The sequence below is a fragment of the Mustelus asterias genome, chromosome 1 (assembly GCF_964213995.1).
Source record: "Mustelus asterias chromosome 1, sMusAst1.hap1.1, whole genome shotgun sequence".
In the NCBI taxonomy this organism is placed as follows: Eukaryota; Metazoa; Chordata; class Chondrichthyes; order Carcharhiniformes; family Triakidae; genus Mustelus; species Mustelus asterias.
The window spans coordinates 62,553,130-62,573,421 of NC_135801.1; the positions used below are offsets into that span (position 1 = coordinate 62,553,130).

The 20,292-nt window shown below is 43.0% G+C and overlaps 1 protein-coding gene across 4 annotated transcripts in view; it reads right to left on the minus strand.

The window, feature by feature from the left end:
- Positions 1-20,292, minus strand: part of sorcs2 (sortilin-related VPS10 domain containing receptor 2) — a 612,212-nt gene that overhangs the window by 19,079 nt on the left and 572,841 nt on the right. For 3 of the 4 annotated variants that reach the window (XM_078213272.1, XM_078213281.1, XM_078213299.1), the window contains exons 22-26: positions 19,889-20,001; positions 15,892-16,017; positions 6,047-6,146; positions 4,911-5,013; positions 3,856-4,026 (exon numbers count right to left, since the gene is read on the minus strand). In XM_078213272.1, the coding sequence (XP_078069398.1) occupies positions 3,856-4,026; positions 4,911-5,013; positions 6,047-6,146; positions 15,892-16,017; positions 19,889-20,001 (613 nt within the window). The remainder of the gene's footprint in view (positions 1-3,855; positions 4,027-4,910; positions 5,014-6,046; positions 6,147-15,891; positions 16,018-19,888; positions 20,002-20,292) is intronic. The other variant, XM_078213290.1, reaches the window with a different exon arrangement.

A 20,292-nucleotide genomic window follows, 5' to 3' on the forward strand; every position in this document is an offset into this window, starting at 1 on the left:
GTGTTGCATCCCAGAGTCAATAAAGCATCAGTCTGAGCTTCTGTGAAAGTTGTCCAATTTCTCATTACAGACTTCATCATTGTATCCCTGCTGCAGTGTTCATGCAGCTGACCATTCACTCCTTAGTTGTCTGCATGGTTTTATTGTCATGCACAAAGACCCAACACAAATTGCAACTGGACCCCTCCATGTTGTGTTCCATTGTGCGCAAGCTAGCTGACAGACATCCCAATGCACTCAGAAGCTTTGGTGTATAGCTATCAGTTTTCTCCTGTACTCTGGGCTTCAAGGTCCTGCATTTAAGCTGCAGGACTAGGATGTGAGGTTGCCTTCTAGCAGATGTGTTCCTGTGCCTCTGTCCCAATTCATGCATACTTGTGTCCAGTGGATTGTCATGTGAAGATCACTGTAGCTTACTGTCTAAACTTTATGGGCCCAATTGTAACTCTGTACAAATGGGCTAATTTTGAATGGGTTAGAATCTGATTCCTTGTGTCAGGGCCTTGAATTGCCTGAAAGGTAAAAGATGGGCATGGATAAGCTTTAAATGTCATGGGAAGCAGAAATCTGCACTATGTCACACGAAGGGTATAGGTTTGATTTAGAAGGGAAAAATGTAAAGGAACCTTGTAGAGCATTTCCTCCAGCTTTGCCCTCACCACTGCCATGAAGTGCCTGCTGCCCACAATCCCCATATCTGTTCTTCTGGTGGATATAGGACACAGATATGACCTCAGCCTCTTCTCTTTGGCTGCCCGCTGACCCATGCTTTTTACTAACTTCTCCTGCAAGAAAGACTAATGATAGTCTTTTGAGAGGTTAGAAAATTGTGCAGGAGTCCTACCCTGAGAATTCTGCTGGGACTATTAAACTTCTTGCAATATTACACACAAGTCCAATGCTGGCAAGCACACATTTATTGCCTATCCATAATTGCATTTGGAAAGCTCAGTGAGAAATTTGAATCACTGCTGTCCATGTGGTGTAGGTGTACACACAATATCCTCCTCTCTTCGCACTCACCCCCAAAGAAGAGTGCAGACATTGAACATCACTGCCAGTACTGACTGCATGCCACCTTAAAAATAATAAGATAGCTGACCAGTACCACAGTCCCTGTGACCATGTGAATGAACTTGTGAGGCCAGTGTAGCAGTGACTTCAAACCCCCATCAGAATTTCTAGATCCAAGTTCCATACAGAATGAGGAAAATTTTAAGACTGAAACTTGCTGATGTGTTGATCAGTAATGTCATTTTCAGAAAATATTTGATCTAGATTTTATTAGAAAAGCCAAAAAGACTCTGAAACAATTTAAAAAAACTTTTCTTGGATAAATATTTAAAGCCACCAGAGGCAAAGAGCTGTTATCTCTTTGTATTCATAGCTGGAGTGAAATTGTTCTGTCGTTTGATGCTTTTTGAGGATGATTTATTTTGACATTAACTTTACATTTAGCACAATCAAGATAAATGTATAATTTCTACAGCTGATTGAGCACAGCCACAATGCATCAATGCATTTCGACTTAAGTAACAATTATAACAATTATTACTGTGTTGTCCTGATTTATGAAAAGTCAATTCAAAATTTTCCATACTAAAGCTCAGTATAAGCCATAAGTACTTAAGATTCACAGTGGAAGTAGGATTGAATCAGGTGTACAACCAAGCTCCTCTGTATTAAGCTTTGTCTCATGAGAATTAAGTGTCATTTAGGCACTAGCTGCCTAACAGCAGTTGAGCAAAAAGAAGAATATCCTGGATGAGGTGTACAATGTATAAAAGAATTATCACCAAAATCCAACATTTTGGCATTGACATAATGGCAATGTCTGTACTGTGTTACCTAAGCAATCCGATGCCCTCTATCAATCCAGAACTAATCCCACTGTCCTCTATCAATACAAAACTAATGACAAGAGAGAAACCAGAAATTATAGACCCCTGTTAGTCTAACATCTGTTGCGGGGAGGTCACCGAAATCCATAATTAAACTCCTAGGGCGGAATTCTCCCAAAAGAATTCGAAGTGTCAAATTCGCTTGAAAACTGGAGTAATTCATGCTGTTTTTTTCAGTGGGAGTTCAGACAAGAATCTCCAACACTCTATGCACTGCAGAGGCCACCAGTGTGAATATTATTAAATTTCAAGGGGTGGGGCCTATTCCCGCTGAAGAGGCTGAAATCAGTGTGCTGAGATGACCACTGCGCATGCGCCAATCTGTCGATGCCGAGATCGGCGCATGCACAGTGGTTCCGCACTGACAGCCTCCCTCTTTGCTGGCCAGCAATTGAGCTGGCCAGCCCCGCGACTCCCGCACCGCCGGCCCCCACCTCCCCCACGGCCCCCCCGACTATTCCCGGGCCCAGCCCCAACATCCCCCCTCCCGGCCCACCCTGATCGCTCCAGCAACCCCCCATGCCCACCCCTGAATCCCCACCCCCCATCCCCCGCAGTCCCGACCCCACAGCAGCCCGCCCCAATTGCTGGCCTCCCTTCTTCCCTGACCGATCATTAGGCAGAGTGGCTGCGGAATCCCCCACCCACACCGATTGCCTCCTTGGCGCTACCCCTTAAGCCCTGCCCCTTTGGCACTTGACGATGCACGATGGGCAGTGCCAAGGTGCCCCTGGGCACAGTCACTATGCCCTTGGGCAGTGTCAGGGTGCCCATGCCCAGAGGCCCTGATTACCCTCTTTCACTCCAGCGTGCAGCCGCTAGTTCCCAAAAGTGGGGAGCTAGTGTAATCCCCACTGGAGTGAAACACTCTGGCGGGGTGGGAGAGGTTAGTGGGCCCAGAGACTTCAGTCCTGGGCCTGCTAATCTCATTTAAATTGTAGGGAAATGATTATTTAAATCATTTCCTCATCTCCCTGCCAATTTCTGGTGTGGAGCAGACGCCGCTGGTAATCCGGCACTGGGAGACGCAAGAGGGGCACGAACGCTCGTGCAAATCCTGTGAATTGGCCGCAGCGGGATTCTCCCAGCCCACTGTGCTAAAAAATGAGTTCAGTGGGATGGGAGAATCGTGGCCACAGTGTTTGGGTACTTCAACATTTGAGCTGATTCTGAGAGTCAACATGGGTTTGTAAAGGGTAGGTTATGTCTAACATACATAATTGAATTTTTGAGGAAGTAATCAAATATTAAGCAGAGGAATGTTTATGGATGTAGCTTATCCATGGACTTCGCTTATCCCTGGACTTCGCTGAAGGGATTCAATAAGGTTGCACACACAAGACTCTTCGCGCAAATTAAAGCTCATGGGATTGAAGGCAAATTATTGACATGATTAATGAGTAAAATAAATCAAATAGAGATAATGGATTGGAACCAAATTTTCTTCCATTGATTCACAGGATGTGGATGCCACTGGCAAGGTCAGCATTTATTGCTCATCCCTGATTGCCCTCAAGATAGGATTGTGCACCATCTTGGCAACTGAATGGCTTGCTGGGCAATTTCAGAGGGGGCCGAGGGTCTGGAATCCAGAGCGTTATCAGTCCTGGCCTTAGTTCCCGTACCGAGTAATGGGAGTATGGAGGTGCTGCCTGACAAATGTATCATGGGGAAAAGCTCCTACTCTCCTCTGCACTACCCAGTGGCCATCATCACAAACAAGTTGGATGCAGTATCCCTTTCTGCTGGGAAATCTGCAAAGTGTGCAAACCTTGCTACTTCATCTAATCCATGTAGAAAGAAATGTAGTTACTCCTCTTGGAATAGAAAGCATTTGTCACTTCCCTAACGCATCATTGGACAATGAACTGGAAGTCTTGCTGATATCACTTGGCACAGCCTGAAAGGAGTGTGCGACATAAAAGTTAAGGGCCATGTTGATTTTAACAGTTACCGGCAGTGCTGTCCTTGCCCTGGCTTTGGGCTCCAGTTTGAGATACAACAGGAGATAGGAGAAATGTTTCCTGAAAAGCTGGCAAGTCCTCCATCGCAATGCCCTCCTCTTCTCTCTTCTACCAGCTGATCCTGTTCTCCCTCTTTCTTGAGATTTCTTTGCTGCTGCTTCCTACAGCCCCAAAGGCAGACACAACAGGAGGCAAATAATATAGCGGCATAACAAACAACCACTCTTGCAACTCCTAAATGATGCTGCCAGCAACTCAGAAGACAGATGTCCAACATAGAAAATCAGCAAAATAAGGTCCAAAATCTCACCAGCAACTTAACAGGTCAAAACGAGTGGCTGACCTGAATGGAGGTGATGATCTCTTTAAATAGCATTTCTGCAGGCTGCTTCCCAAATGTAAAATGTTAGAGTCATAATTTGTTAGGCATGTTGAGAAAATATTGATTCAGATGCTAGGGCAGACCAATTTCTCGAGTTTTCTCCACAAACTTTGTAGGTATGTAAACCTTATATACATATTACAGTTACCTCTGCATACTTTTCTGCTAGGCAGGCACCCTGGAATTATCTAACCCAATATACATGCAATGCACTTCTGGTATGGATTGATTGTGTCCATGCCTCATGCCATATTGGGCAAATAGATACACATTCAAATCAAAAAGTTGGGTGCTTGGCAAAGGAATTTCTAAACCTCTGCTTTCTTTGCTTCTCCCTTGTCCTTTCATTCTCAGTACTTGCTCATTTGGGAAGATGTGGTAGCTCACTTGGTAAACTGGACAATGTCAATACACTCCTTGATTGCCTGTCAGGAGGCAAGCTTGTATAGTGCATTTGAGACCTTCATCCTCCCCTGTCCTCTGCCCTGGTCACAACAGAAAAACTATAACCCCACCCAGCAAAGACATCTGTCCCCTAAATCTGAATCCAATTTACTGCTTCTCGCAACTTGGCCACCTGAAGTAAAGACTTCTTCTGACTGGATTAAGGTTATAGGTTTTCAGTTGAGCTTTGCTCTCAGATCCTCCGAGTAAAGAACTTACCTCTTGAACTTGTGTAAGATGAAAAGTCCAACGACGAGCAAGCAGATCACAAACATAACCACAACTATCAGCACACCTTTCCCTCCAATGCTTTTCTGGGAAACTGAAGAAAAAAATGTTGACGTGATACTGACATTAATAGCACAGTGTATTTAATAACCCTATATCAAAGTCCAACACAAGCTTTTCACTCAAGTATGCCTCTTCCCTGAAAAAATAATTGCTTTATCTCTGCTAAGAAGAGTAAGAACTTAACAAAAAGATCTCTCTACATTTGCATATAAAAACTTTCACTGGCAGAAACAAATTAAGTGGGCTTTTCACAAATGGGATAAAATTAAGCAGGATAAAAATGGAAATTTATATCCTGCATAGTAGTATTTTATTTCCACTTGCTATATCCTAATTCAATCCACATGACAATGGTACTGAATTTCTGAGCTGAATGCAGCAATCCTAATGGAAGGGCATCAGGAGTGTGGTTTAAAGCCCACAAATTAGTGCTAGATGCAATGGATCCCATTGTTGAGCTCCCAAAGGGAGAGTTTCTTTGGGGAAAGAGCATAAATTCATCTAAAAGTAGCTCCTTATCTCACAGTGGGTATAGCTGGGGAAGGGATTTCTAGGCCATTAATTCAGTCTGGCAGCTGATATGTACAGGTGACTGAAGCATATGCGCAGACGAAGGGGGGCCACAGCTAGGATTCCGGAAAATGTTTCCTGTTAGCTCCTTTGCAAAGAGGGACAACGGCCATAGATAGGAAACATTGGACCAGTATCAGTGCTGCCCTCAGTGTGGATTTGCAGTGCCATTTTATCCGAGGTACCCACTATGCTGAATGCCACAGATGCATCTGCTGTGGTGCAGGCACTCACAACTGAAGTATTAATAACAAAACCTTTCCCTCAACCTGGAAAATCTGATGGGGTCAACAGTCTAGAACTATCAGTCATGATGACAAGATGTCAGACTTCTGGATTTCTGATCCCAGCACCTCTGATGTTTTTCAGAGAACAGGAATGAACATCCACACAGGCATCTTTAATTGTGTGCAAGTTGAATGTGAACATTTTAACAGAGCTTGTTTTTGATACTACACAACCCTATTCTATTCTGGATTGTAATAATGCCTTACCTGCTCTATAATCAACCAGTGTAACAGTCACTTCCACCCCTGGTTTCAGAGAAATCTTTACTTGATTTTCTGTCAGAGCTTCTATTAAGGATTCAATTCCCTGGGGGGAGAAAAACACAAAATAATCTATCCGTTTATTGTGTAGAGTAAATTACTGCAGAGCTCAAGCTCCAATAGGCTTGTCAATCACCTCCATTCTCAACAATGCCAAGAATTCATTGTGATTTTCACTTCATTCTTGAGCTAATTTGGTGATAATTACCATTGACACACAAAGGATGAGTGACATCGCTCAAATTGCAGCTCAATGAAGACCAAGTTGAATTTTCCAAAGCTCATAACACTTTGGATTAAGTGAAAATTCTTGTTTATTCCTATCCAAACCTACTACTCCCCTCAGCAATCATCCTCACAGTAAGGCTAATTCCCTAGCAACACTTCAGGCTACTTATTCCCTATGCTGCGATATCTTGTTGACCACATGTAAAAGCTACTGGTCTCCGATTTAAGAACAAATACCATAGTTGTCATCTGAGTGAAGCATTTTCCAGTGTCTGCAGAAAACATACTAGCAAGAGAGGGAGTTTATTTAATTGCCATAGGAATCGCCTTATTTTCTGCTTTTAATTTCAGAATTCCAACATCTGCAATGTTTTGCTTTTGCATATGAACTGTTGGCCTCTTTAAAGATTGCTGACTCTCAACTAGCTATTGCTTTAGATATAATTTGGCTAATATAACCCTACTATTTGAAAAGAAAGGTAGAGAGGAAACAAGAAATTATAGACCAATCAGCGTGACAACGGTATTGGGAAAAATTCTAGAGTCCATTATCAAGGATCTTATATCAGAGCACTTGGAAAACAGTGGCAGAATCGGACAGAGTCAGCATGGATTTGTGAAAAGGAAAACATGCTGACATATTTACTGGAATTTTTTGAGGATGAGAGGGAGCCAGTGGATGTGGTTTACTTGGACTTTCAGAAGGCTTTCGACAAAGTCCCACAAAAGAGATTAGCATGTAAAATTAAAGCGCATGGGATTGAGGGTAAACGTACTGAGATGGATAGAAAATTGGTTGGCAGACAGGAAACAAAGAGTAGGAATGAATAGGTCCTTTTCCAAGTGGCAGGCATTGACTATTGGGTAATGCAGGTATCAGTGCTAGGATCCCAGATATTCACAATATATATCAATGATTTAGATGAGGGAACTAAATACAATATCTCTAAATTTACAGATGACACAAAGCTGGGTGTGAGGAGGATGCAGAGATCTTTCAGTGTGATTTGGACAAGCTGAATGAGTGAGCAAATGCATTGCAGATGCAGTATAATTTGGATAAATGAGATATTATCCACATTGAAGGGTTTGTCACATGAGGAGTCTGGGTCTATACTCAATGGAGTTTAGAAGGATGAGGGGGAATCTAATTGAAACTTACAGAATATTGAGAAGACTAGATAGAGTGGATGTGGAGAGGATGTTTCCACTAGTGGGAGAGACTAGAACTTGAGGGCACAACTTCAGAGTGAAGGGACGCTCTTTTAAAACTGAGACGAGGAAGAATTTCTTTAGCCAGAGGATGGTGAATCTGTGGAATTCATTGCCATAGAGGGCTGTGGAGGCCAGGTCATTGAGTGTCTTTAAGACAGATAGATAGATTCTTGATCAATAAGGGGGTCACAATTTGCGGGGAGAAGGCAGGAGAATGTGGATGAGAATCACATCAGTCATGTTTGAATGGTGGGGTAGATTCGATGGGCCAAGTGGCCTAATTCTGCTCCTATATCTTATGGTCTTATTGGTAGCAAAAACAGGAAGGTAGATTATCTGAATGGCTATAAATTGAGAGGGGGGAATATGCAATGAGACCCGAGTGTCCTTGTACACCAGTTGCTGAAGGTAAGCTTGCAGGTGCAGCAGGCAGTAAAGAAAACAAATGGTAAATTGGCCTTCATAGCGAGAGGAATTGAGTTCAAGAGCAGGGATGTTTTGCTCCAATTATACAGTGCCTTGGGTGAGGCCTCGGATGGCAGGTCTAACGTATGAGGAGAGATTGAGTTGGTTAGGATTATATTCACTGGAATTCAGAAGAATGAGGGGGTAATCTCAGAAAATTCCAACAAGACTAGACAGGGTAGATGCAAGAAGGATGTTCTCAATGGTGGTGAGTCCAGAACCAGGGATCATAGTCTAAGGATAAGGGGTAAACCTTTCAGGATTGAGATGAGAAAAAGTTTCTTCTTCATTTCTTCATATAGCAGTGAATCTGTGGAATTCACTACCACAGAAAGCAGTTGAGGCCAAAACATTGTATACTTTAATGAAGGAGTTAGAAACAGCTCTTGGGGCGAGGGAATCAAAGGATAATGGTGGAAGGTGGGATCAGGATATTGAATTGGATGATTAGCCATGATCAGACTAAATGGCAGAGCAGACTCGAAGGGCTTACTCGTGCTCCTATTTTCTATATTACTATCTTGAACTTGGCATTTTTCTAGTTGGAATTCTAATTTCCAGACAATTCCTCAGTGCTGTCCTCTACTCTTCCAAATATCAACAATATAAAAGATACTGCAGGCATCCGCATTATGGCTGAACGACTTATCATAACTTAGCCCCAAACCACTTGGCAACAATTACAATTCACATTTGTGTAGTACCTTGAATACAGAATTATAATCCAACAAAAATTGGACAGCGAATCAAAGAAGGACACATGAACAGGGAGCAAATAAACGTATGGCAAAAGGGGTGAATTTTGAGGATCAGGAGGGAATGAAGTTAAAGAGCAGAGGAATTTAAGGAAAACCTATAATATGGATCCATGGTCATATTGAATTGGTTGGGATATAGTTTTAATAGGATAATCTTTTAATTAATTAATTTGGGCGGCACGGTAGCACAGTGGTTAGCACTGCTGCTTCACAGCTCCAGGGACCTGGGTTCGATTCCCGGCTTGGGTCACTGTCTGTGTGGAGTTTGCACATTCTCCTCGTGTCTGTGTGGGTTTCCTCCGGGTGCTCCGGTTTCCTACCACAGTCCAAAGATGTGCAGGTTAGGTTGATTGGCCATGCTAAAAATTGCTCACAGTGTCCTGAGATGCATAGGTTAGAGGGATTAGCAGATAAATATGTAGGGATATGGGGGTAGGGCCTGCGTGGGATTGTGGTCGGTGCAGACTCGATGGGCCGAATGGCCTCTTTCTGTACTGTAGGGTTTCTATGATTTCCATGATTAATTGGAGTGACTTGGAACAACTAAAGACATGGGCGACACAGTGGCATCGTGGTTAGCAATGCTGCCTCAAAGTGCCTGGGACCCGGTTTCAATTCCCAGCTTGGGTCAGTGTGTGGAGTCTGCACGTTCTCCCCATGTCTGGGTGAGTTTCCTCTGGGTGCTGCAGTTTCCTCCCACAGTCCAAAAGGCATGCTGGTTAGGTGAATTAGCTATGCTAAATTCTCCCTCAGTGTACCCAAACAGGCGCCGGAGTGTGGCAACTAGGGGATTTTCACGGTAACCTCATTGCAGTGTTAATGTAAGCCTACTTGTGACACTAATAAATAAACTTTTAACTTTGGCATCTGTGATGGTGAGAACTTCAGGAGGCTGTGATGGATTTGCAGTCAAGTAACGGGTTCTGCTGTCACTGAGGATGGGTATCTTCACGGAACCTTTTCCCATTTGGTATTTAATTATCCACCACCATTCCTGCTTGTGTGTGCAGGGCTGCAAATTATTGGGCTGACTGATTGCAGATCTGCTTGGTTCTATCGATTTCTCATGCTGTTATAGGCCTGAGGCGTGTAATCACAGATTTTGCAATTTTATATTTTTTGCATTTTATTTCTGCTTTGCTCTTGATTTTAAGAGATTTTTAAAAGCCTGTATACATTTTTAGAAGTTAATTTTAAATCAAGGTCCACAAAGTAAGTATGATTGTGCTTTGATTAAATCAAGTAATTAATCAATTATGTAATTCACAATATGTAATTGATTTCATCAACTGTCTGCCCTTGCTCCCTCCTTCGCATTGTTTTCAGGCTGGTCAAAAGCAAGCCATGTTCATAGCTTTTGTTTTGTCTAAACTACTGCTTTCCCTCTTGCTAGATTTATAAAATTAAAGTTGTTTTCTACTGTTTAACAGGAGCCAGTTCTTAATGCAATAATGACCCTTAAACTACAAGCTAGCACGGTAGATAATCTTGCACGAGATGGTCAATTACAGTGTAGAATCAGGAGATGGAGCTTGATTGATGGAAAGTATAACTTGTTTGAAGGCAGATATCATAAAGATATGTAAAGAGCGTGGGTCCTGCAAGTCTGGCATTGCCTGCAAAAAGAATTTTATAATGACTCATGGTTGTCAGACTGGAGGCTTCAGAAAGCTGGAATGGAACCAAAAATTGGATTTAAAGGGGCACAGTACTCAGCGTTCTAGGCAGCAGCTAGATTGGATCAGTCAATTACTGAAGACTACGGAGAAAGAGTGACTGACCAGAGAGTCCACTCATGTGCAGGGTTTACAGAATCCCTACTGTGCAGAAGAGGCCATTCGGCCCATCGAGTCTGCGCCGATTCTTTGACAGAGTATCTTACCCAGGCCCTCTGCCCCACCCTATCCCTGTAATCCCGCACATTTACCCCACTAATCCCCCTAACATGTTTGGGCACTAAGGGGCCAATCCACCTAACTTGCACATCTGTGGAGTGTGGGAGGAAACCAGAGCACCCGGAGGAAACCCCGCAGACACAGGGAGAACATACAATCTCCACACAGACACCCAAGGCCAGAATCGAACCTGGGTCCCCGGCGCTGTGAGACAGCAATTATTCAGGGACCTGATTCATGTACCAAGGGGAACTCTATCATTTTAGGGAACTGTCTTGAACAGACTAATTTGGGGTTACTATTTGTGCTACAATAACGTTGTCTTTTTTCCTTTCTCTTGTGTGTATATATATTTATTATATATACAGAATGTCGTTTTCATTCTTTTTAAAGTTATCTTTCTCTCCTTTTTCTAAATCATTAATAATTGTTTAATAAAAATTGCTGTTTTTGCACATTACTTGGTACCGAGTTGCTCATTCTGGTTACGTCAGAGTATGGGTCTGCGCCCGTGAGACACTGAAAGGGACTCTCATGCCCTACATTGCTTCCACTGTTTAGTATGTAGTCCTGTGCTGTAGCTTCACCAGGCTGACATCTCTGACGAAGAGCCATCCCAACTCGAAACATTAGCTTTATCCCCTCTCCACAGATTTTTTGCTGTTGTTTATATATCCAATTCAATCCAATCAAAGTCCAATTCAAAGTCTCAGCAAGTGAGACATTCCCTATCCAAGCTGACAAGACAGGCTGGCTGCTTCCTGTCTTGGGCTTGGTCTACATGATCCAAGCTGATTAAAGTAGGCATTGCACCTCCTCCAAGGCTCAATCTCATTTGCATTTTAGCCGAAAGGCCGAGATGCCACTTTAAAAAATTGCTTCAAATGAAGCCTCAGTGTATCCTCATGACTTCAAATAAGTGCAGCACATCAATACTACACTTGATCTTAGCCAACAGGCTTGTCTGACGTGCTGAGATTTTCCAGCATTTTCTGTTTTTGTTTCAGATTCCAACGTCTGCAGTAATTTGCTTTTACCTAATTTTTAGGTATGCCTAAAAATGGACTCACATCTCTGATTTACTCACCCAATAACATAACCACTGCGCTACTGAACCCCCAGTGCTAAAAACTAGTGCCATTCTGGACTTGCTTGCTTGGTGAACGAGAATGGTTGACGAGGGAAGGGCTGTGGATGTCATCTATATGGACTTTAGTAAAGCGTTTGACAAAGTCCCTCATGGTAGGTTGGTGCAAAAGGTTGGATCTCATGGGATAAAGGGGGAGGTGGCTAGATGGGTGGAGAACAGGCTTGGTCACAGAAGACAGAGGGTGGTAGTGGAAGGGTCTTTTTCCGGCTGGATGCCTGTGACTAGTGGTGTTCCGCAGGGCTCTGTATTGGGACCTCTGCTGTTTGTGATTTATATAAACGATCTGGAAGAAGGTGCAACTGGGGTGATCAGTAAGTTTGCGGATGACACGAAAATGGCTGGACTTGCAGATAGTGAGGAACATTGTCAGAGGCTACAGAAGGATATAGATAGACTGGAAATTTGGGCAAAGAAATGGCAGATGGAGTTCAATCCAGATAAATGCGAAGTGATGCATTTTGGTAGAACTAACGTAGGGGGGAGCTATACGATAAATGGCAAACCATAAAGAGTGTAGATACGCAGAGGGACCTGGGTGTGCAAGTCCACAGATCCTTGAAGGTGACGTCACAGGTGGAGAAGTTAGTGAATAAGGCATATGGCATGCTTGCCTTTATAGGACAGGGCATAGAGTATAAAAGTTGGGGTCTGATGTGTAGTTGTATAGAATGTTGGTTCGGCCGCATTTGGAATACTGCGCCCAGTTCTGGTCGCCACACAACGGAAGGATGTGGAGGCTTTAGAGAGAGTGCAGAGGAGGTTTACTAGGATGTTGCCTGGTATGGAAGGGCTTAGTTATGAGGAGAGATTGGGTAAACTGGGGTTGTTCTCACTGGAAAGACGGAGGATGAGGGGTGACCTAATAGAGGTGTATAAAATTATGAAAGGCAATAGGGTGAACGGTTGAGGGTGAACGGTTGGAAGCTTTTTCCCAGGTTGGTGGTGACGTTCACGAGGGGTCATAGGTTCAAGATGTGGGGGGGGGGGGGGGGGGGGGGGGGGAGGGAGGGAGGTTTAACACGGATATCAGAAGGACGTATTTTGGACAGAGGGTGGTGGGAGCCTGGAATGCGCTGCCGGGCAAGGAGGTGGAGGCGGACACACTGGAAACGTTTAAGACTTATCTAGATAGCCACATGAACGGCGTGGGAATGGAGGGATACAAAAGGATGGTCTAGTTTGGACCAGGGAACGGCGCGGGCTTGGAGGGACGAAGGGCCTGTTCCTGTGCTGTATTGTTCTTTGTTCTTGAAGTAAAATCACCTGTCTATTTTGCTATAGATTGATTATATTTAAATTAGCATTAATTATATATAGATTTAGTGTTTATCCTGGCATTAACCTCCTGCACTCTTCATTCAGCCAGGTTTGGCTTGATGGCAGCAGTAGCATGAGGGATATGCTGAGCTATGAGGTTACAGGGATTGTGGGGAAATATAATTTTGATGCTGCTGATAGCTACTGCGCCTCATTGATGTTTTGTTTTCACTAACAGACTTGTTCTGAATCTATCCTATTGAACATAGTGGTGGTGCCACACAACACAATGGTAGGTGTCCTCAGTGTGTAGATGGAAATTCACCTCCAGAAGGACTGTGTGGTGATCACTCCTACCAATACTATCATGGATAGATGCATCTGTGGCAGGTAGATTGGTGAGGATGTGATGATGTAGGTTTGTCCTTCTGGTTGGTTCTTTCACCACTTGCTGCAAGCTCAGGACTCAGCCAGTTCAGTCAGTAATGGTGCTATTAACCTATTGCCATTGTAAGATTTGGACTCACATCTCTGATTTATTCGCCCAATAATATAACCACTGTGCTACTGAACCCCCAGTGCTAAAAACTAGTGCCATTCTGGACTTGCTTGCTTGGTGAAATAAAATCACCTGTCTATTTTCTTATAGATGGATTATATTTAAATTAGCATTAATTATATATGGATTTACTATATTTAAACTCTGTTAACGATGGCAATTTCAGTTGGTAGAGTAGACAATAGTCCCCATATTTAGCATACAAATTAGAAGTCAATGATAAGTGATTCCATTTATTAATAATTCTCAGAAATCATTAGGTAATGTGAATGATATGAAATGCGTACTCAGAAAATTTCAGTGTACATTAACAGTAGGGTTAACATAATTACCTGAAATTTAAATTTGCACAACAGAACAGATAGCTAGCTCATACCACAAGATCAAATACAGCCTGAGTCAAGATGCACATAAACCTGAACATCAATATATCATCAGAAAATGCAAGTGTCTACAAGCGGACAATGTCTTTCCACAACTCCCCATTCCTAACCATATAACGTTCTCCAGCCTCTGAACTTCCTAGGATGCAGCCTCTCTCATTTTACCTCTCGTTTCACCTCCCTCTGCTCTATCATTGGTGGCAAAATCTTCAGCCACCTTAGCATTGCCCCCACCCACAGTAGCACAGTGGTCAGCACTGCAGCCTCACAGTGCCAACGTACAGACTCCGCACAGACAGTGACCCAAGATGGGAATCGAACACGGGTCACAGTGACAGGGATCAGGGTTCAATTCCCAGCTTGGGTCGCTGTCTGTGCGGAATCTGCACGCTCTCCTTGCGTCTGCATGGGTTCCCTCCGGGTGCTTCGGTTTCCTCCCACAGTCTGAAAGACGTGCTGGCTAGGTACATTGGTCAAGCTAAAATCTCCCTTAGTGTACCCGAACAGGCACCGGAGTGTGGCGACTCAGGGATTTACACAGTAATTTTATTGCAGTGTTAATGCAAGCCTACTTGTGACACAAATAAATAAACTCTGGAATTTTCTTCTCAACCCTTGCCATCAAGTTGCATTTTTCCCTGTTTTTAAAAGCCTTCGTAAAACTTACCTCTTCGATCATGATCACAATCATCTCGCCAAAACTTCTCAACTCCACCAAAGGGTTAGACCTGCAATCACAACTTTTATTTTCGCTGCACCTGCTGAGTGTTTTCAGCATCTGCAGTATTTTTCTTTAAATTTTTGTCATCTTAGCAATTGCTACTTTAATCCCACCCTTTCTGAAATGCTGTGGGGCATTTTGCTCTGTTAAAGGCATGATACAAATATTAGTTATTTGACTATGTAAAACGGTGTACAATTCTGATCACCCTATTATAGAAAGGATATTATTAAACTAGAAAGAGTGCAGAAAAGATTTACTAGGATGCTACCGGAACTTGATGGTTTGAGTTATAAGTAGAGGCTGGATAGACTGAGACTTTGTTCCCTGGAGTGTTGGAGGCTTAGGGATTATCTTATCGTGGTCTATAAAATAATGAGGGGCATAGATAAGTTAGATAGTCAGCATCTTTTCCCAAAGGTAGGGGAGTCTAAAACTAGAGGGCATAGATTGAAGGTGAGAGGGAAGAGATACAAAAGGGTCTGGAAGGGCAATTTTTTTCACTAAGATGATGGTGAGTGTCTGGAATGAGCTGCCAGAGGTAATAGTAGAACCGGGTACAATTTTGTCTTTTAAAAAACGTTTAGACAGTTACATGGGTAAGATGGGTATAGAAGGATATGGACTAAATGCAGGCAATTGGGACTAGCTTCGTGGTAAAAACTGGATGGTGTGGATACATTAGAAATCATAGAAACCCTACAGTACAGAAAGAGGCCATTCGGCCCATCGAGTCTGCACCGACCACAATCCCACCCAGGCCCTATCCCCATATCCCTACATATTTACCCACTAATCCCTCTAACTTACACATCTCAGGACACTAAGGGCAATTTTTTTTTAGCACGGCCAATCAACCTAACCTGCACATCTTAGGAAACCGGAGCACCCAGAGGAAACCCACGCAGACACGAGGAGAATGTGCAAACTCCACACTCCAAGCCGGGAATCGAACCCAGGTCCCTGGAGCTGTGAAGCAGCAGTGCTAACCACAGCGCTACCGTGCCGCCCGAAGGGCGAAGGGTCTGGTTCCATGCTGTAAACCTCTATGACGCTATAGAACTCATGAAGTAACCAAGGTCTATCGTTTTGGCTGCTTCCATATAGTTGTAAGATATCAGCCTATTACCGACCTTTCCATTAAAGTTCAAGTTTGGTACCTTGTCAGTAGTTGTGCTTCTTTTCCTTTTTGGTTTCTCTGGTGGTGGAAGCAAGTACAGCTCAGCTGTAGTGGGCAGACCCACTCGAACCACCGTTAGAAGTAATTCCTCAGGCATGCCTGTTGTCTGCAAAGATAATGATTATTACATTGGGCAAAATATTTGAAAATGTCACACACTGGTTTTTCTGAATGTTAATGAGTCATTGTTGAAAGGAATGGAAAATGACTCCATGTCCATGGAGTAAAACTAAAAAAAATGCTGGAATACTCATAAACAACTGATTTCCATCCAAAAATACCTCAGAAAATTAAGGTAGGAAGGAGAACTTTGTTCATTATTTTGTGTGGTTGATTAAGTTAATAATGAATGACAATATTGCAATTTCTAAAAGATTGGAAACATTTTTTGGATAGAATATGTACAGTGATTTTGGAGTTAATCCCATTACTCACTACTGCTTCCAGTCCCTGATGCTAGTCTAAAATTTGATAAGGTTTGTTTTCAGGCATAGGAACAATGATACACAACTAACCCATGCTCTGACAAAGAGTCATCCAGATTTGAAACGTTAGCTCTGTTCTCTCTACACAGATGCTATCAGACCTGCTGAGATTTCCCAGCATTTTCTGATTTTGTAACTCGTGCATGCAATGACAGGAACCCCATTAAAAAATATATTTTATAGCATACGTATATTCTCTGCAGTAACACACCCTACATAGTGAATTCCCCCCCCTACTGGCTTAATGTCATGTTGGCAGGATTTACAACAGGTTTTGTGTATCAGGGAACTGGCAAACGGAAGCCGCCACAGTACCCTAGCAATGCAGAGGGGAGTGGTGAGGGCCTTCCATTGGAGAAGTTCGAGGTACGGGGATTCCTGGGCGGGGGGTTTCCCACCCGGGTTTCCCACCCAAACAACAATTTGAAAAAAGAAATCAGAAAATTCCACCCTCAAATTTTGGCTGCCGTGCTGGAGGTTTATTGATAGAACTAGAGAGAGGAAATAAGGGACCAGGACATCCTTAAGGCAAAGATGGCCATGGAGGTCAATTTCCAGGTCCATGGCCTGTCAACCTAGTAGTGCAGAAAGTTTAATGATAACACATGCATGCTCAAGGCCACGAATGCATCTTCAAATGCTACCAATTTAGAATAAAGGGTTAACATCAGAAGTATACATGATACTGGTGCAATAATGATGTTAGATCACATGTCTGAGAATTAAGAGAGATTTGGGAGGAGCAGAAGCTCAAGCCTTGTGTGGAGCTTCAAATGTATAAAATAATGAAAAGAGTAATAGTTTTGAGTAACTACAGACTCACGCAGCATATTTGAGATAATGGACAATTCCCAAAACCACAAAGGCAAGAGCTACCCTGGCCCTCTGAATAAGCATGGTCACTCAATCGGATTCTACCAGCTTTAATACTGGTTCTGTGCATACCTTAAACGGGAGCTACAGACTTAAGTTCAGCCTGTGGTGAGTCACAGGGCATGAGTAGGTTGTAGCCAAGCCAGTGGGATAAGATGGTGCATGTGCTGGCTCATTGGAAGAGAAGGTAGCTGAGGAGTTCTGCTGCAGAGGAGTTTGATGGGGTTGTGTACAGGAGAATGCTGATGGGTATTGCACACCAAGATACTGGGTGTATTGGTAGTCCTGTGACAGAGCCCCTTCTCACTTGTCATGAATTAAGGAGGAGTTCAGCTTCAATTTGGCAAGGGTCTGCATGCAGAGCTTGGAACCCATCCTTTCCAGCATGGAAATTGCGGTCAGTTTTGGGATAGCACTTGTGGGGCCAGCTGTGATGCAGTATCTGGTGGCTCTTGTCTCATATTCTATTGCAGCAGTGCAAAAGTCACCCAATATCTCAGCGCCGCAGTGGAAGCTTTGAATGAGATCATAAAATCCATGTTTGTTGCCATGCAACCTCAACTTGGTGCTATGCCAGCTCAGACTGTTGCCATTATTATTGCAGATCTCAAAGTGCTCAAGGAGTTTGGAGGCTCTTATAGCAACAGTCCAGCAATCTATTCTCCAATAGAAAAGTAGGATTGCTGAAGTTCTGCCTTGAGGGAGTATTCCTGGGTCCTGTGATGCACTAACTCACAACCCTCTTGCAGGATGAAAGTATTCATGCTCCCACCAGTGCCCTTGCTGTTGCCTTTCAGCCAGCCAGCCCTGACTGATTTCACGCAAGCTGAGGTGATGAAGGGAAGATTGGTGGATTGTATCAAACAGCATGTCCTTTATGCTGTTCACAATGGGCAAGGTACAGGCCTTACCCCACCAGTCCATGCTCACAAAATGCAAAGCATATTGTCCAAAATTAGATGTGATTTTGCGATTGGGCAACATTTGCTAAATAATTCTCAGTTAAGAATTACACTGACAACTAACTTAAGAACATCGGCGGGGCTTGCAGTGTGGTACATTTGCATGTACTGGAAGCTACACGTTTTAATTCTTAGGACCCTGTTCTTTGCAGACAGAGAGCTTATGAACATACATTTCACCTATTTCGGCTCAATTCGGTTCATTCTTCAGGACAATGCCTTGACAAATCAGGGTCAAGCTGCCTGGTTTAGATTAACAATGCTTGGCAATTAATTTTCAGTCACCACCAACTGGTGCATTCTCCATGGCAATGCCTCTACCAAATCAGGTTCCACTTGCCAACCAATCAGCACTCGCTTCTCATACAAGAGAATTTGTTGTTTTCCCTGACATTGGTATTCTTGCAATTGTCATGAGTGCAAGAAAATAAGCTTTGACAATATGTCTTTTTTCAGCAATGTCAAGTTTGCAATGATATCAAGTTATATGAGAAGCCTGACTGAATGAAACACTATCTTAGTTCAAGCACTCAAATAGAAATTCTGAATCACCATGGAGAAATGTGATGTGAGTCTGTAACAGTAAAAACTGAAAATGGATTTGTAAACAGGAAAATTTGAAAAGATATGGGAAGAGGGCAAAGGGGTGGAATTTAGTACATAACTCTTTCAAATTGCCAGTGCAATGGACAGATGTCCTCCTGTGTTGTAAACCGATTTTGTAACTTAGATTAACTGCATAGACTGAAAGACCTATTTTTATATTCTTAGTCTTAAAGAGTGCAGAAAAGATTTACTAGGATGCTACCGGGACTTGATGGATTGAGTTATAAGGAGAGGCTGGATAGACTGGGACTTTTTTCTCTGGAGCGTAGGAGGCTGAGGGGTGATCTTATAGAGGTCTCTAAAATAATGAGGGGCACAGATCAGCGCGATAGTCAATATCTTTTCCCAAAGGCAGGGGAGTCTAAAACTAGAGGGCATAGGTTTAAGGTGAGAGGAGAGAGATACAAAAGTGTCCAGAGGGGCAATTTTTTCACACAGAGGATGGTGGGTGTCTGGAACAAGCTGCCAGAGGTAGTAGTAGAGGCGAGTACAATTTTGTCTTTTAAAAAACATTTAGATAGTTACATGGGTACGATGGGTGTAGAGGGATATGGGCCAAATGCGGGCAATTGAGATTAGCTTAGGGGTTTTTAAAAAAAAAGGGCGGCATGGACAAGTTGGGCCGAAGGGCCTGTTTCCATGCTGTAAACCTCTATGACTCTAGTCAATGCATTATGAAACAGAAAAATCCATCAACTTAGTCTTCAAGGCACGTGGACTGACTTTGATAGTGACAGGTGAAAATTGGCTGAAAACATGCAAAATAACTCGGCAGATATGGGCACTTTATTCTGGAAGAATAACAAACAGCAGTAGCGAGATTACCCAGTACGTCAGATACCGGGCTAAGTTTCAACTTGCCATCTAAGGATAAAGTTGTCCAAGTGGATCAACAGGCCGTTGTAAAAACAGCCAGGTTTTTAACGTAAATTCTCATTTCCTGAATGGCATGTTGAAAATCTACCTCACAATCTGCAACCTTTATCACATAATCATGACATCTTCCAAGCGTGTGACTTCTGGTAGAGGCAAGTTATTTAGTAGCAAATACCTCTGCTAAAATCCGTGATATAACTTGTCCAATATCTTCCCTCCATTCTGGTACATTAGGATTGTAACTGTCGATGTTTTGAGAAAATTCAAGAGGTAGGACTTCCAACTGGTCTGAAACATCAATGCATTTGTACTGGAATTGTAGTAAAGGTTGATGCCACATTTATCCAAACAATTCTCTACTTGAATATGATTTTGGTAAACTTTTTATTTGGTGAAGAATCAAACAGCCATTCTGCTATGATAGCATCTTGCTCAATTAATGCAATTATTCATCTCAGCACATTTGTATCACTTCTGGGCCAGTTGTCCAAACAAGTGCTCCAAGCATAAGCTCTTTCTCAGGAATTTGTGTCTGTACTCCCCATAACTTCCCACCTATTAATGCTGAGTGTGCGCATT